Below are 18,424 nucleotides of genomic sequence, written 5' to 3' on the forward strand. Positions count from 1 at the left end.
GCAACTCAGGAGGGCTAAGGCAGGAGAATCACAAGTTCAAGGCAAGTCACAGCATTTAGCAAGGTCCTAAAGCAACTTAGTGAGGCTCTGTCACAAAAAAAAAAAAAAAAAAAAAAAAAGGGTTGGGGATATAAATCAGCGGTACAGTACCCCTAGGTTCAATCCCCAGTACCAGGGGAAAAAAGAAGATGAATGATCCTAAGTAAACACAAATCTCTCTTCAGGTTTCTTTCCAGAAAATAAATCAGTTTCCTTTACTCCAATATTAGATGATTTAAAAAACTTTACTGAAATTTTACCAGTATTTATAGAGAAAAAAATTCTTTATAAAATCATTCTTGACTACCATGGCTTTTGAAGTCCTGTTGTAATTTATACGACTCGTCTGTCCACTACTTACATTCTATTTCAAATGATTTTGTTTGCTTGTTTTATCTCAGCAAACTTCACCAAATTTGTCAAGTATCTGAAATACTTGACAGAATTGTCTTACAAGAACATTTTGCTCAGAATCAGTATGTGTTTGCAGAACAAAAGGCATTATGGATTATGCTGAAATAAGGAGACTGCTGCAAAGTCTGTGAATTAAAAAATCTTTGGGATGGTATTGTTTTATATATCTGATTCTATACAGTAATACTAATGTATATTCTATATACATCAGTGTCATGTACTTCTGTAACTCTACTGTAAAAACAAACTGCTTAAACAGGGTTTTCTCCCAAAGGATAACATTTTAGAATGCTAATCTATTACAGTCGTCCCTGGTATCTGAAGGGGATTAGTTCCAGGATCCCCCTCAGATACCAAAATCTATTGATGCTCAAGATCCTTAAATAAAATGGAAGAGTATTTGCATATAGCCTACTCACATTCTCCTGTATACTTTAAATCATCTCTATATTACTAATCTAATACAAAATAAATGCTATGTAAATAGTTGTTGTATTGTTTAGGGAATAATGACAAGAAAAAAGTTCATACATATTTATTATAAATGCATTTTCCCCCCAAGAATTATCAATGCACAATTGAATCCACAGCTGTAGAACCCAAAGATACAGAGGACCAACTAGACTCTATCTCCACCCTCTCTTCCTCTTTTCCACAGGTAAGAGGTTCCACTGATTTAAAGGAAAACAAGATTCTTAACTTCAGAGTTTTTCAGAATTCCTAATATGTTGATGTAAACTGTGTGAATGCCTATGATGAGACTATAATATATTAGGTTTTCTAAATCTATGTGATCCTAGGAACTTCATTTATTGAGCAGTATCATAAAGGACAGGATTTTAAGAAACTGACATCCATAAACAGTTTTAAAAACATTCTACAATTACACAGGGAGTTTAAAAATAAAGATTCATGTTCCCACCAAAATTAATGTTTTTCAAAGTTAATGGTTGATAAAGAAAATTCATTCATTTAACAATATTTACTAAGCAGCCATTACATGGCTGGTATTGATCTAGAGTGGGAAATCCATAGGCGAACAATAGGGTTTCTGCTCACATTCAGGAGAGGAAGAAGGCAGACCATCAGGGGTATGATGCATAGGGTAATACAGCAACATGGAGGGCATTACACCTGACTGGCACATTGGAGAAAGCAGGGAAGAAGTCATGAGGGCTACAATACCTGAGCAAGATACCATGAATTATTACAAAATTTAAGAACTCAAGAATGCACTAACTACATTCTTTTTTATGAAGGACAAAGTGAAGACACAAAAAAGTTATGAAACCTATACATGTGTATAACAAAAGTGTCAAAACTACAATGAAGGATAATTGTGATTCTAGTTCTCTTCACTAGATAACTTATAACTTAAATATATACACATATACCTATTTCAATGCCATCAATGGTAACATGAATAGTGTAGAGTCCAATAGCTCCTGGAGTCCAATTTGCACAATAAGTTCCATCATTATTGACCCGAATCAGCATATTTTCACTGGGCCTGAAAAGAAATTAAGAGGGATATTGGAAAATTTACCTTTGTTTAACTAGAAGCACTATGATATTTCAGTAAACATTTATTTTGGTTGGCATGTTTCATATCGACTGGCGGTCCTGCCATAGTGTTTTCCCCACCCCAAACAACTGAATTTCCCTTTCTCACCTAAAAAGTCCACCATTCTTTTTCCTTATCTGCAGTTGATTATGACATTACCTTCTGCTTTAGTGAGGAAATGAAACAATCACATACAAACTTTAAAGTTGCAATCAGATTATTAAACCTATTTTCCCCTTACCTTCTCTCCTACCACAATGAAGCTTCTTAGATAATATCCAAAGTCAGTCCCTTTACTTGAACTGTGAATCTTTCTCCCTCAACACTGCCTTGGTGCAATTACCCTGCTCTCTCTCTCCTGAATTACAATTTCTCCCACAGTAAGGGATCATTTCCATTAGCATACAAAAAACTTAAGAATCTCTCATTTAAAATATTGTTATTGGTTCATGATAGTTATACATAAGATTAGGATTATTTTGACATAATTATAAAAGCAGGGAGTATAGTATGCTCTAATAAAGTCCCCAGGACTTACTCTTATCCTCTCCACCAACCTCCTTGTTCCTTTTCCTGTACTGATATATTTATTTACATTTTTTTAATAATGTCTTGTGGATATACATAATGGTGAAATTCAATGTAGACTATTCACAAATGTACACTGGAAAGTTGTTAGACCCACTCCATTGTTTTTCCTTATCCCATCCCTTCTCCCTCCCCCTCAATCCCCTTCTTCTACTCCCCTGACCTTTCTTTATTTTGACGGCATTCTCTCCCCATTTCTTTTCTCTCTCTCTTGTCCCACACTAATTTAGATGAGCTTCTGCATATCAGAGAAAACCTGGCCCTTCACTTTCTGAGCCTGACTTATTTCACTTAGCATTATAGTCTCCAGTTCCATCCATTTACCAGCAAATTACATAATTTCATTTTAATAGCTAAGTAATATGCCATTGTGTATAAATACCATATTTTCTTTATCCATTCATTTGCTGAAGGGTACCTAGGCTGGTTCCATAGTCTGGCTATTGTGAATTGTGCTACTATAAACACTGATGTGGCTGCATCCCTATAGTATGCTGATGTATCCTGAGGAGTAGGACAGTTGGATCATATGTTGGTTCCATTCCTAGTTTTTTGAATAATCTTCATACTGCTTTCCAGAGTGGTTGTACTAATTTGCAGTCCAACAGTGTATGAGTGTACCTTTTTCCACGCATTCTTGCCAACACATTATTATTTGTATTCTTGATAATTACCATTCTGACCAGAGTGTAATGGAACCTCAATGTGGTTTTAATTTGCATTTTCCAAATTGCTAGAGATGTTGAACAATTTTTCATATATTTGTTGGCCATTTGTATTTCTTCTTTTGAGAAAGGTCTGCTTAGTTCTTTCACGCATTTATTGATTGGGTTATTTCCTTTTTTGTTGTTAAGTTTTTTGAGTTGCTTATATATTCTGGATATTAATGCCCTATATAAGGAAGAGGTGGCAAAGATCTTCTGTCTGATCCTGGGCTTTTCTTTGTTGTAAGCCTTTAGATCGCTTTTTTAATTTCCTTACTTGATATTGGTCTGTTTAAGTTTTCTACATGCTCATGGTTTAATTTGGGTAGGTCATATGTCTCTAGGAATTTGAGAATATTTTCAAGATTTTCCAGCTTTTTGGCATATAGAATTTCAACTAGTTTCTAATGAGTCTCTGGATTTCTGCAGTGCCTATGGTGATGTTTCTTTTCTCATCTTGAATTTTATTAATTTGAGACTATTCTCTTTTAGTTTGGCTAAGGGTTTGTCAATCTTGTTTATTCTTTCAAAAAACCAACTCTTTGTTGCCTTGACTCTTTGTATTGTTTTTTATTCTCAATCTTATTGATTTTGGTTCTCATTTTATAATTTCCTATTTTCTGTTGATTTTGGTGTTAGTTTGTCATTCTTTTTCCAGGGCCTTGAGATGTACTGTTATTTATTTTGTAACTTTCCATTTTTCTAAATGTATAAACTCAGTGCATTCCATGGTAGTTTTAATTTTTATTCTTCATTTCTTCTTCATGAAGTATTTCATTGAGTATGTTTTGAAGTGCAGGTGTTGGGGTTATGATTCTTTCAGTTTCTGTTTATTGTGCAAGGTTTTATTTCAACTTCAATTCTAAAGCATAATTTTGCCAGCTATAGTAAATTTGGTTGGCATCCATTTTCTTTAAGACCTTCGTATATATATTCCAAGCCCTCCTGGTTTTTACTGTTTGAGTTGAGAAGTCAGCCAAGATTCAAATTGGTTTCCTCTAAATGTGACTTGCTACTTTTCTCTGTGGCTTTAAAAAGTCTATCCTTTTACTGTATATTAGGTATTCTCTTCATTATGTGTATTGGAGAAGATATATTCTGATTCTATTTGGAGTTCTATATGCCTCTTGTATTTGAATTTCCGTTTCATTCCTAAATTTGGAATATTTTCCAATATTATTTCATTAAAGGATTGTATGTCCTTTTAGTTTGTATGTAGGAACCTTCATCTATGCCAATGATTCTTAAATTAGGTCTCTTGATGTTGTCCCAAATTTTTAAAAATATTTGGTCATGGTCTCTTAACATCTTTTCTTTATGGTCAACTTGATTTTCAAGATTATGTACTTTGTCTTCAAGGCATGAAAATCTATCTCCAAAGTGGTCTAAATCTATTGGTGATGCTTTCCAATGATTATTTTTTGGACACAATATATTTATCTCATTTATTTATTGTACAGGTGGTGCTGAGGATTGAACATAGTGCCTCACACATGCTAGGCAAGCACTCTACCACTGTGATACAACCACAGCCCCGCCAATGAATTTTTAATTTGGTTTACTGAGTCTTGATTTCCAAGATTTCGATTTGGTTCTACAACATTTATTGCAGTGACCTTTCACTTTTTGTATTTCCTAATTTCATTCTGTACATCTTCTTTTAGCTAAGGATCATTTTAACTATGAATCTTCTAAATTCTTTCTCAAACATTTCCTTTACTATGGTGGTTATGTGGTCAATCATGGATGTTTGGGGTAGTTTGTTCCCTTGCTTTTTCATACTGCTTGTATGTCTACCCATTATTGGAATGGTTATCTATTCTTATTCTAAGCAACCAATTATTTTGTGGTTTTTTTTTTTCTCTTAGTAGCCCTGGGTTGGCTAAACAACCAAATATTGGTAGTTTAACTAAATATGTGGCCTCTGCTAATTGCAATATCGGTACCACTCTGAAAGAGGTCACTGACCCTATTACTGAAATCACTTCCAGCCAAGCCCCGTACTATTCAACCTCATGAAAATTGGTTGATATTTTTTTCAATAGTTCTTCTAATTCAGATATAAACTTGCAGTAAAGTTCTGGAATAGGTAAAAAAAAAAAAAAATTAGTTATTCTATATAGTAAAATTGCTATGACATTCTATGGGGACTGAGAGAAGAAAAGAATCATTAGGCAAAAAAAGATAAAAAGAAAAGAACAGACAGAAAAGAATGATACAGACCAAGGTAAAAAGGAGACAGAAATTAATGGGAGGAATTTGAGGCAGCACTAAATAATGTAAGAGTAAAAATAGGGAGAAAAAAGAGAAAGCATAACCAGAGCTAAAAAAAACACAGAAAGAATGACTCCAATTAAAGCTTTTAAACTATTAGAAGAAATACATTCAAATGGGTTGAAGATACATTGTTGGCTATTAGAGTAACAACTATCAATCAAAATAAAGAATAGTTTATATGATCTAAGTTGACATTATAGTTATTTATGGTAAACCATACCAATATGAGAAAATTCCTGTTAAATCTTGGTTTGGATTTCATTAGGTTTGGGGTGTTTTAAGGATGTCCAACAGTCTTTTCTTTGGGATTCCTCAGGAGGTGCTTGGACGTAGGAGCTACTTCCCTAGTTGCTTGAATCTCTCACTAGACCTTACTGGCTTGTCAGCTCAGGGGCCTGGAGCTGAGTAAAGGAGGGTACAGTGTTGTGTCTGTTGGTTGTCCCCCCCCCCCCCACTGTGTGCTAGAGATAAGAAAGTAGGGCTCTGTGTTATTTCTGTGGATATTCTTGTACCAGCTCCCCTCTACAGGATCCTTTTCAAGGTTGTATAGGGCCTTGGCTGTCTATAAGCACAAATCATGAGGTTGTGGGTTCTCTGTGGGTGATCTGTGGTGTACAGTCATTTCCCCTGGCAGATGCAGCTCACTGGATACTGTCCTTAATACTGAGTGGTGTGACTCAGCTGGTTCACCTAGGGTTCTATCTTCTGCCCCAGGTTGGGTATAGTGGGCACTGCTTTCCTCTGCCGTCTGTGGCTGAGGCAATGCCCACCCCATGTCCCACAAGTGTCTATAGACACACTGTGGTGGTCACAGGTCAGGCTGTGTGCTGTGGCTTTTTGCTGCCTTGCACCAGGCAACTTTCTGCTTTGACCGACCTCCCTCTTGTTATGATCTGGGTTCAAACACCTTCCCTTTAAGCTTCATAGTACTCATATACTTTGTAGGTCTGGCCTTCTGCTGTTGCTGTAAAGATCTATGGACAGTCCTGCTATGTTGCTGGATATCCAGGTTGCTTCCCTCCTGGATAGGCCTCACATAAACTGAGGCAGCAATCAGAGAGACAGACCTTCTAGATTTCTTAGGACTCAGGCAATTTCCCAGTATCTCTCCCCAGCTTCAGTAGTCAGCGAGGGCAGTATCCTAAGGGTTTTCCTTTTTCCTCTGCTTGGGGCCAAAACTGTCTTCCAACTTGTATCAAAGTTCTTATTTCCCATCTCTTCAACTTGCAGGTCACAGATATGTCTCTATTCTGGCTTGCAAAGGCACTAACCAAATGCCTAGAGCTCTCCTTTTTTGGCCAGAGGTTGCAGAGTGGGTGGGAAGGTGCTAAACAGATCTCTACTTTCCCTGCCTAGGGTTCCCAGGATGCTTCAGAGGTGCTTCTTCTCTTCGGGGCTCCTCCAGACACTGTACAGAGTGTTGTGCAGAATGTTCTTTTCCTGCCAGTGTTCCAGGGGCAACTGTGTGGGGCATTCCTTCCCTACCTGGGTTTTTGCTGGGGCTGTGATGTCTGCTCCTCTGTCATTCCAAAGGATGCTGCATGGAGTGCTCCTTCCTTGCCAGGGCTTTTGCCAGAAGCTGTACAGGGCACTTCTTCACTTCCGGGTTCCAAGTGCCTATCAGGGCTTTGTAGAGGCTGCATGGAGCACTCCCTTCCTACAAGCTTTCCCAGGGGATGCTGCATGGGGTTTCTGACACCGAGTGGAAGATCCCTTCTCTGCTTGGGCTTTACAAGATTATTTAAAGGGTGAATGATCAATTGTGTGTACCACAACAGGGCTGTGATTCCAAGCCTCTTTCTACTCTAGAACTGGATTTAAACTGCTTGATCTGGTATAAGAACACCATTGCTCTAAACACATTTTAAAATGGTCTTTTTTCTTTTCAAATGTTAAGGGGGTGAGCTTAAGAGTTTTGCCACTCCCTCTTTTTTTCTCTGTTGTCCCTCCCTGGTCTGGGTTCTGGGTTCAGGGTTAAGGAACTCTGAGCTTATTCTCTATGCTAGTAACCCATCTTCTAGTCTCTCCAGGTCTCAGTCTTTGTAATATTGGATCTTAAGAGTATTTATTTTGTCCCCCACATCTCAGATTTCCTGATCCTTCTCTGCCTCCTTTCTGAGTTGTTGAGAGATCTGGAATCAAAGCCTTCTTCCTAGATTCTCTCATCTTAACAAATTGAATACCTCCTCTTAATATTATAGTCTTTAGTAAGGTCTCTTAGGTCTTTTCCCCTTTATATCAAAATTTATCTAAAGAACTGTCCACAATCACCTTGTTCAGTATTTTTTAAATTTCCACTTATCTTTCACAATTTACTATTACTAGGCTTTTGCTCCCAACATTGCAATATAATTGCTGATGTTAAAGTCACGAATGACCATCACGTCTTTGAATGTAATGGTCATTTCTTTCTTCCAGACAATCTCTTAGTAGCATTTGATAGCTGCAAACTCTTAACTCTTTTGAAAAGTAACAATAGCATATATGTTAATGCAGGATGTTAATGTTCAGAGGTGAAATGATAAGTTTATGAGAGTCATAACTTAATAAGCGGATTAATCTACTTGGTCGATTAATAATTGTAATGGACTGTTGGGTGGTAACTGTAGGCTGGAGGAAGTACGTCACTTGGTACCTGCCTTTGGGGATTATATTTTGACCCTGGCTCCTCCCACTCTCTCTCTCTGCTTCTAGTTGCCATGAGCTGAGCAATTTTTCTCTGCCACACCCTTCGACCATGATGTTCTGCCTTACCTCAGGCCCAAAGTATGGAGTTAGCCAAACACAGAGTAAACCTCTAAAACCATGAGTCAAATACACTTCTACTCTAAGTTGTTCTTGTTAGGTATTTTGATCACAGCAACAAAAAGCTAACATAAACTCTCTAGTCAAATACAACTACCTTCTTCTGTCATGCAATACTTTGACAATGGGCTCCATCTCCAACATCATTAATAACCTTATTTATCATTATGATTTATTTACTTATAGCCTGTTTATCCTTAGGATGAGAATCAGAACCACAGATGTCATGTTCATAAAGGTACTCAGGGCCTTTCCACATAGCAGATGCTCAATAGTTTTTAAAATGAATATATGAATTTTCTTAGACTATTTCAAATAGCTTTAAGATGCCCAATGTATATGAACACCTATTTATTAGGAAATGGTCAATTTTTTCTTGTTTAACATGCTATAAATTTATACTGTTCACATTTATTTTACAAAATTTATATGCTTCTATTCCAGCAGACATTTTATTGATTAAGTCAGGAACAAAGTGCTACTTTCATGTTCCCAAAGATACATGTTTAGTACTCTGCATTTTAGGAAAAAGTTTAGAAAACTTTCTAGATTGTATATTACAACTGTACTTTGCATACACACCAAAATAAAATCAAAGTAATCTTTTAGTTTCTAATAAAGTCATGTGATATGCAATACAATGAAGCCTGCAAGTAATTATGCTTTCTCAGATTCACTTCAGAGCTCTGCCTAATTTTATGGAGATGATCTCTCTGAAGTACCATGCATCTAATTGTTCTATCATAGTGCCTATTTTTAAAAGTACTTCTGCTAACAAATAAAATACTAACTCAAAAATCTGCTTAAATCTGAAGTTAACAATCAGGGGTTGAAAACTTAAGCTATCAATCAAATATGAAATTTCTTCACAATTCATTGAGGGAAGAAGAAAAAGAATAACTAAAAAAAAATAGCAAAAACTCAAATAAACAAAAAACAAATCCCTATCAACCCCAGACAAGTCAATTAACACTTATTTTAATAAGTATTTATTCTTTCTCTAGTAGCTTAGTATGTAAAATATTGACAGTATTCAGTTGAATATACATTCCACCAGCAAATCTATACATTACTATATGGTGGTTAATTTCTACTTGAAGTTTAAAAATGCTATGAATTATTTATTTATGAAACATAAAAGTTGAAATATAGGCCTATTTTAGGTGTAAGCTGATAACAACTCATATTTTAGCTATGCTTTGAGAAAATGATCCTTACCTCTTTGGAGTTGGTGATGCAAAACGTAGCTCCTCAAATGAGTAATTTTCATACACCTTTAAGAAACAGACCAGTAACAGTCATAAATCATTAAAAACATTCTCAATTAGTGAAATGATAAAACTTTCAATAAATGGTGTTGTGAAAACTGGTTATCCATACAAGAAGAAAAGAAAAAAAATCAATTACCCTACATTACATCATTTACAAAAATAAATTCCTGTTGTGTTGAAGACCCAAATGTAAAAACCAAAACCTGAAAAAAATGTAAAAGAAACAAAAATAGTACCTTCTAAGTACATTAAAAATATAGATTTGCATAAAACAAGTATGTGTAGAGAAAAGGCTTCATTAAAGGGAGAATGGATTTGTAATATACATAATCCAAGTGGGATGTGCATTCATAATATATAAAGGTCAAATCAATAAAAGAAAAAAAACACCACAAAATAAAGTGAGGTCAATTTACCAAAGAAGAAATATGAAAAGACAATAAATACTGAAAGTCATTTAACTAAACATAATCATATCACAGTCATCAAATTGTGATGGTAATAACCAAATGCTAGCCAGGCATAGTAGCACATTACAATAGATTCAGCTACTCTGGAGGCTGAAGTGAGAATCTGGGCAACACAGTAAGACCTAGTTTATTAAAAAAACAAATTAACAAACAAACAAAAACCCAGTGCAAAGGAAGACAAGTGCAAGGATGTTTACTACTGAAGAGTTTAAATTAAATGTACGCCAACAGGAAAATGGACAAATTTTGGAAGAGAAACTAGTGAAATAGTTTAAAGTAGTTAAAATAATGAGCTTCAGCTGTCTGACTAAAGTTCAAAACTAATGAGCAAAAGTCTGGCAAAAGGATATATAAAATCTGATATCATTTTAAAACTTTTGGAACACATTCAGAACAACTAAAATATATTGCTCATAGATAAATATGTATTCAGTAACAGAACAAAAACACAAATGTAAGAGAATAGGCACTGACATTCAAGATAATGGTTACCTCTAAGGATGAGGTGGGAACTGATTCAGGTTTTACAAAGGGCTTCAACTGTGCCTGTAAAAATCTTGTTGTTTAATAAAATAGCAAAAATATTGAAACAGTTATGGTGAAATGTAAAGAGAAAAATGGGTTGTAGATACATGAAACTTGGCACATTATTCCTTACACTTTTGTGTACCTTCAACTTTATCAAATTAATCATTATCTTTTTTAAAAATTTTTTTACATAATTGTTTATTAGATAATTTTTTAAAATTTATTTTTATTGAAAACAAATGGGATACATGTTGTTTCTGTTTGTACATGGAGTAAAGGCATACCATTTGTGTAATCATACATTTACATAGGGTAATGTTGTTTGATTCATTCTTTTAAAGTTCAGGTCAAGATCTGCAACTCCTCATCTGCTTCCAACTTCTATACTTATAAAGATAAGCAAAACCATTTCAAAATCCCCTTATCTTTCTCCTTATCGTTCCTGTCTTCATGAAAGTAATCTAGAAATTATCTCACTTCCTTTGCCTATGCCAACGTTGTACATAAGAACCCTCTCCTTTATTTCCTGTGGTCCTGGGGATTAAACCCAGAGCCTCACATATATCAGAAAAGCATTGTACCACTGAGTTATATCCCAGACCAGAAAAAACGCACTCTGAATATTTAGTGAATTTTCAAAAGAGTCAACAGTTGGAAAACCCAGGTTTCCAGACTCCCAGTACAATGTTTTAACTGCTCCATCACTTTCCTTTAAATATGTATTATTATATCTGTTCATAAGAGAAGAAAACACATCTTATTTTTTTTTTTACCTTCCACAATATTTGGATCACTATTAAATGGGCACATGTTATCTATTTTTCTGCAACATGACTTGACTGAATGTCTCAAAGAGATAGTTTGGGAAAGGCATTCTGTAACTGCTCTAACAAGGTGCCATTCAGAAAGAACATTCTGAAATCCTGTACTCAGTTCTGGCAACTTTATTTTCAAACAAAATTATACGAGTTGAGGCATGTTAATAAGAAACTAAAAAGAATGACAAGGGAGAGAGGTTAAAAAAAAACTCAGAAAGTCCCTTAATATAAGTTGAAATGAGTTTAGTTTTGAATTCTTCAATAGCCAGTGGCCAATTCATCTAAAATTCCAGCTTTTTGATCCTGAATTTCTTCAACCTCAACAATCAACTTCAAGTTTATTTCAAACACATACAAAAGCCACAGACCCACAATTTTATGCAAAATTATTCTATCTCTGAAATCAAAAGCATGCAGCCTGTTCAATTTTCTACCTCAATTTCTACTACAATATCTACTTTTAGACTTCTAGTCCCTCCCATTTTCCCTTCCAAACCTACTTAGATTATACTATCCTCTCTTTAACAACCACTTAACAACTACATACTTAACTCCTGTTTATTACTGTTCTTTTGTTAAACTACCTGGGAAAATGTCAATGCTGGATCAATCTAAATGTTTATTTTATCCACATTCATATCATTCACACTACACTATATGATATTCAATTTCAGCTAATTCAAGGATGTCTGATGAATCTTTTCTGATCAGTTCTATATTTTGTTTCCTATAGTAACTATTTTGTTTTATTCTTTTGATTCAAAATGTCAACCCTAAGATTCCTAACTCCCATCTTTAATCTAAACATAAAATTATTATCTTAAGTAGTTTATGAGCTGTATAATCTACAAATTTATTAACATCTATATTAATTATTGTCTTTTTCCTCTCTTGGTAGAAATAAAGAGGCACTATTACACCGCCTCTTTAAGGCCAACCCTACAACTTGAGCATGAGATACCATTTTTATCTCTTGAAATGTCTTTATTTTTCTCCTATTCTGAGTGACAACTCATTAGTCCAAGACTCATTAGTTCAACACATTTCGATAGTCTTCCAGAGGTTTAAACCAAACCATGCTTCATAATCATCTATCTGCCCAATTGTGTTGTCTACATTCCACAGCAATCTGTATAAAACACCAATATAATCAGGCTATTATTTTACTGGAAAGCCTTCAATGGCTCATTACTATTCTATGAAAATGTCAAAATTAACAACTTCAATTTCAAATAATGACTATCTTGATAATTTAGACTAATATTACCTCTAAAGATAACTAAAAATAGCTAGATGAATATTTTTTTTAAATCTACATAAAGGTATTGGAGAGCTAAAAAAGCCAAAAGAAGCAGGAAACACAAAAGAGATGCACTTGGCATTTGAAAGGAACTAAAAAATGAAGGGGGCCTGGGAAAAACATGAAATCCTTAAGAACAATGTTCTAATAGCAGCAGTAGACAGATTAAAAACAGCAAAGTATTTTTTCAGGGAATGAAATCAATCTCTGATGGGATTAACTTGTTCTGTAACTGGTGATCTCCTCTACATATCTGCAACAAAAATCCTCCCTAGAGTAAGATAACATCCTCTTTAAAAATATTCTGTGAGTTTAATATCTAATAACAGACCTCTAGATCTATAATTTTGTGTCTATATTTGAATGACTGAAATGTTTGTTGAATAAATGGTGAAAAATAAAAGTTCTCTGGTAAGTAAAAATAAGTTACCTTCATCATTGTTATTGCAATATATCGAGCCTCCTTAACTATCATTGGTTCATATGAGACATCCAATTTCGGTGATGCCAGCCCACCAAAAGTCATGTCTGCATTAGCAGATGCTGCTGTTACTGCAGGACTACCAGGAATCCTTTGAGATTTCTTTACTTGCTCTTGCTGTAAAGATGTTTTTTTCTGAGAAACAGGAACGGCTTTCACTTCCACCTAACCGTGATATTATAAAAAACAAACACTACTATTATGCAATTGTACTTGACACATCAAAAGAAGCAATTTACAATCATGGACTCACTATATAAATTCTATGTTGGCATTAGTGTATCTTGGCATTCTCTTCAAAAGTTATTTAACAGAGCCAGGACAACCTCCACTTGTTTCTATAATAAGCCCCTTAACACAGAGTAAAAAAGAATCTTCACTATTTTAGAATAAGTACTCATAAATATCAAACATAAAATAAAAATAAACTCTACACTAATAAAGTACAAGAAAGATAGCAGAATATTATCTATATTGAATTTTTTTGGGGGGTGTTATTTTATCAGGTAGTTCACATATAAACATTTTTCCATATTCTCAGTGTACTTTAAAGCAGTAACTCAATTTCAGCTATAGTATTCCACAGCAGAAAAGGTACTTCATTGATAAAAGTCTTAAAAATTGACACACAGTAAAACAAATCATATACTTAAAAGCTTAAAGATGTTTTACTCTAAAGAATAAAATGTATCATTAGATAGCTATGTCACTGACTTAAGCCACTTGATTTAAACATCTCAACTTTGATCTTCAATTTCTTCAACATTAAAATGGGGGTATTTTTATTTATTCTAATGCATAAGCACAAGCATATTTTTAAACACATGTTAAAATACTGAAAATACAAACTGGCTTATAAAAAACACTTTTAAGAAATACTTTAGGGGGGCTTGTAGTGTAGAGTGTAGCTCGGTGATAAGAGTGTATGTATACGTAGCAAAGCACTGAGGCCCTGGTTCAATCACAGCAACAAAAATTATACCAGGATTTTCAGCAAAATGTTTTATTCTGCTTTAGTTTGTTTATGCATTGGGAAAAAAACATTTTGAACCCTAGGTAACTACAAATTTATAATCTGAATTCTGCTTTAGTTACTCATCAGGCATCATCATTCTGAGCTTCACTCAGAAGTTTTTGCTGTTCTTACTGACACTATTTCTGAGGTTTGTAAGAACAGGTAATTTAACAACAGGATCTTTGTATGAAATAGAAAAGGTAGCATAAAGGAATGTGATAGTATTACTTAAGTAATTTATGGACATCTCGGAAATTGCAGAATATCTTTAATATTTACTATTCTTATTAATAATATCATCCCATAGAATCAGCCATTTGAGACATTTTTATATATACATAAAGTTAAGTGCAGTTGACACACAAGATCTATTGAAGAATCACAACCTTCAGTTGGGATTGAGAGAAATTAGTATTTGAATTGATAATTCAATAATGCCCTGTAAGTTTTTTTAAAAAAACCCATTTTTATATTGAAAAAATAAATCAGCATTTTAAATCTACAAGGTAAAATTCTTCAGCTCATACACATTTGTCACCATTAAAACCTTTAAACTTTAAATGTAACACAAAAGCAAATGCTTTCACATTTTAAGACTTTTGATTATAAAATAAAAGATACTATTTTTATACATATAATTTTGGCTGAATCATTCTCTAAACAATCATTTTCTGAGTATCCTGAAACATTTTTTAGTGTAAGAATGCTGATATATTACAGAATGCTAATTATTCTGTTTTCTTTTATAAAATTGTTGTTTTTCTCTTATTTCCTATGTAATTGTCCTATTACTAAATGAAACTTTCTTGAAATGATCATTTTGTAAGTAAGGAAATATAACATTCGTATATAACATTCATTGCTTTAAAAAGCATTTTGGAGCCTCAGGGTGTGGCTCAGTGGTAGAGGGCTTACCTAGCATACCAAAGGCCTTGGGTTCAACCCTCAGCACCACACCAAAAGAAAAAAAAAAAAGCTTTTGGAATTTGATGAATATTACAGGCAAATCAACTGTTATGTTTCAAAAACTCAGCAAAACTACATAAATATTTTAAAAATTTTGGGGAGGTCTAAAATGCTCCTAAGACTTCATGTGCTCTCAGGCTGAAGGTAAAATAGATTAATTTTGTTTTCAGCTGTTATGATGTGATATTAATAAAATAAAAAACCCACTTTTCCCAAGTAGTAAAGGAGTATTCTAAGTACAGTTTCTAACTTAGAGATGAATGTGATTGAATTTTTAGCACATTGAATAAGAGGTCTAAAGGTGAAGGACACTGTGTACAAAAAGCAAATATAAAGAAGAAAGGAAGGAGGGGAAGAGGGGGAGGAGACACAAAGAAAGGGAAGGAAAGAGGAGGAGAAAAAAACAGAGGACAGGAAAGAAAGATTAATGATGAGGTTAAGAAAAGAACCTGAAGATGGGGAGGAAAAAAAAAAGAAGATAAAGCAGAAAGTCTGAAATGTTCAGATACAACCCAGATACCAAATAGAGACAACAAAAATGTATAAAGGAACATAAGAAAATATAACTAAAGAAATAATGTAAACATAAGAATATGAATATTACAGACATATTAACCTGGGAAATGCTAATATAATATAGTCATGTGAGTGAGAAACTTAAAAACTTTGTGGGCTTAAAGACTGGATTTAACAAGTCACTGCATACACTCAAGAAATTCATCAATAAATGTACAATACTCAAGCCCGTCAATATATTGATGTGTATTATATTGTGTTGTGATTAAATTCTGTCCTCAGGTGAAATCAATTTTTTAAAATCAATATCAGGATTACTTTATTCTCTATTCAACTGTTTTTCTTAAAATTTGTGGTTGTTTTTGCATCTCATGGAATAATACAGAATCAACATGAAATCACTTTGTTAGGAGTATGACCTACCTTAAAATTAAGAGAAGAGAAATGATTAGGGCATAGTATTCTGTGTGTGTCTCTCTGTATGTATGTAACATATCACCTTGTATGTACCCAAAAATAGATACAATTCTATCATTTATTTGCAAGCTTAGGTCATGATGCGAATTCTTACTGTGGGGTCATGGTAAAAATTAGGAAGTGCTGCTAATGACTGATTTTATTTTAGTATCAGAGTTCAGTGCTATTCCATATAGTTTTATTTATTGATCTTAGGTCATGTGAACAATGTGCTCTTATCATTTTTTACTGAGTCAGGTAAGAGGTTACATTGGAATTGTGCTTCTTCATGCTGCATATTGAAGAATGTATGAAGTAGTTGAAATAATTATATTGAAAGTAAATACTGAGGTAAAATTAGTTATTCTGTAAGCAAAAAAAGGACATTATGGCTTAATTAACTCTAAGCTTCAAAAAACCAAATCCCTTTTGTGATTCAACATTGGAGCAAAAGAAGATTGGGAACTGCATAAAATTTTTTTCAATATCAATTATTCAGGAAGATGATAAAAGGTTGAGATGAGATGTCACGATAAAAGTTTATATCCAAAATATTATATGCTTTAAAATAATATAAATATCCTTATTAATGTCTCAGAAAAGTGATATCCAAAGATCTCTAAATTCATCAATACAGATACAGTAAACAATGATTTCTATTCCTCACTTTTATGAACAAAATTCACAGATTTCAAATTTATTTAACATCATTACTCTAAAATGTGGCAACAATATCAAATGCAAAATGTACCTGAGAGTTTTAACAATATATACAAAACAGCTAAGTACAGTGATATATGCCTGTAATCTCAGAAGTTCGGGAGGCTGAGGTAGGAAGACTGTGGATTCAAAACCAGCCCAGCAACTTAGTGAGACTCTGTCTCAAAATAAAAAATAGAAAGGCCTCGGGATGTGGCTTAGTGGTTAATCCTCTATGGGTCCAATCACCAGAACCAAAAATATATAAGCAAAGAAATAAACAGAACTTAAAATGTATTCTTTTATTCATTATTCAATCACTATTACCACGGGGCCTTCTATGTGCCTAGCACTCTTTACATAGATACTTTCTTATCTTTCCTTTAAATCAACACATCCTCTAGCACATAATTTGGAATTAATATAAACAAATCATTTAAACTTTCTGTCAGTGTCCTATATTACATACAAAGGACAGAAAAAGTGAACTCTATGTACATGCCATTCCTAATATTATATCGGTTACAGTAGTCAGTGTACAAATATCTTTAATTTAATTCAGACAGATTCACCTTCATATTGGGAACGTGTACCACATCTCCATACTGGTCTTTTGTTTGAACAGTTATGGTAGTAGGCCAACCACAACGAATATCATCTTTATTCAGTATCAATGATGTCTTCTGAGGATCTGCATATGAATCTGGTTGAAGCCACCTTAAAATCATGAAAATGAAAAACAGCAAACCATCCATCAGCACCTTCAATGATTAAAATGAAATTAAGCCAAATAAATCAAACTTTTACTGAACAAAATTCTAAACAATATCTTTATTTCTGATTCAGTGATAATCACAAGGTCTTCTTTGGAAACTGTTAATGATAAACTCATTAAAAAATGCCAAATGAGAAATGAGGTCAAACTGGTACATGCATATATATAGCATAATGAATCCCACTATTATGTATGATTATATTACACCAATAAAAAATCATTTATATTAAAAAATGTCAAAGCACATGAAATTTTGGATGTATATGTATAATATGATGACAGTTTTAAAATCAGAAAATTTGCATTTTTTTTTTGGTACTGGGGAGATTCCAGGGGTGCTGAGTTACTTAGGGCCTTGCTAAGTTGCTGAGGCTGGCTTTGAACTTGCAACCCCCTTTACTCAGTTTCCCAAGCCATGGGGATTACAGGCTTGTACCACTAACCCTGGAAGATAATCTGAAATTTTAACTATGGCTAATTTAAATATTAAAGAAAATGAATTTAATTTATATATAGCTCATATATGTAAGTGTCCTAAGGACACTTATTCTTACTGAAGGAAGCCTGTCTGACTTCACCTGCCTAAAAGTCTGGCAAAGAACAATTTTTCTAGGAGAGCAGGGCAGAAAAGGCCTTCTGCCGATTTGAAGGCAGCAAGGTTCAAAGGTGGACTGTCCATCCTTTCTTCACACAATTTCTTACTACCTTCTTCATTACTTTCCCTTCCATGTAAAATCT

The 18,424-nt window shown here is 33.9% G+C and overlaps 1 protein-coding gene across 1 annotated transcript in view; it reads right to left on the reverse strand.

Moving 5' to 3' along the window:
• Nucleotides 1–18,424, reverse strand: part of Mycbp2 (MYC binding protein 2) — a 269,456-nt gene that overhangs the window by 85,741 nt on the left and 165,291 nt on the right. Inside the window, 4 exon segments of the mRNA XM_047552904.1 lie at nt 1,848–1,963; nt 9,610–9,665; nt 13,209–13,424; nt 17,484–17,628. Coding sequence (XP_047408860.1) covers nt 1,848–1,963; nt 9,610–9,665; nt 13,209–13,424; nt 17,484–17,628 — 533 coding nt within the window.

This window comes from Sciurus carolinensis, chromosome 5 (assembly GCF_902686445.1).
Source record: "Sciurus carolinensis chromosome 5, mSciCar1.2, whole genome shotgun sequence".
Lineage (NCBI taxonomy): Eukaryota > Metazoa > Chordata > Mammalia > Rodentia > Sciuridae > Sciurus > Sciurus carolinensis.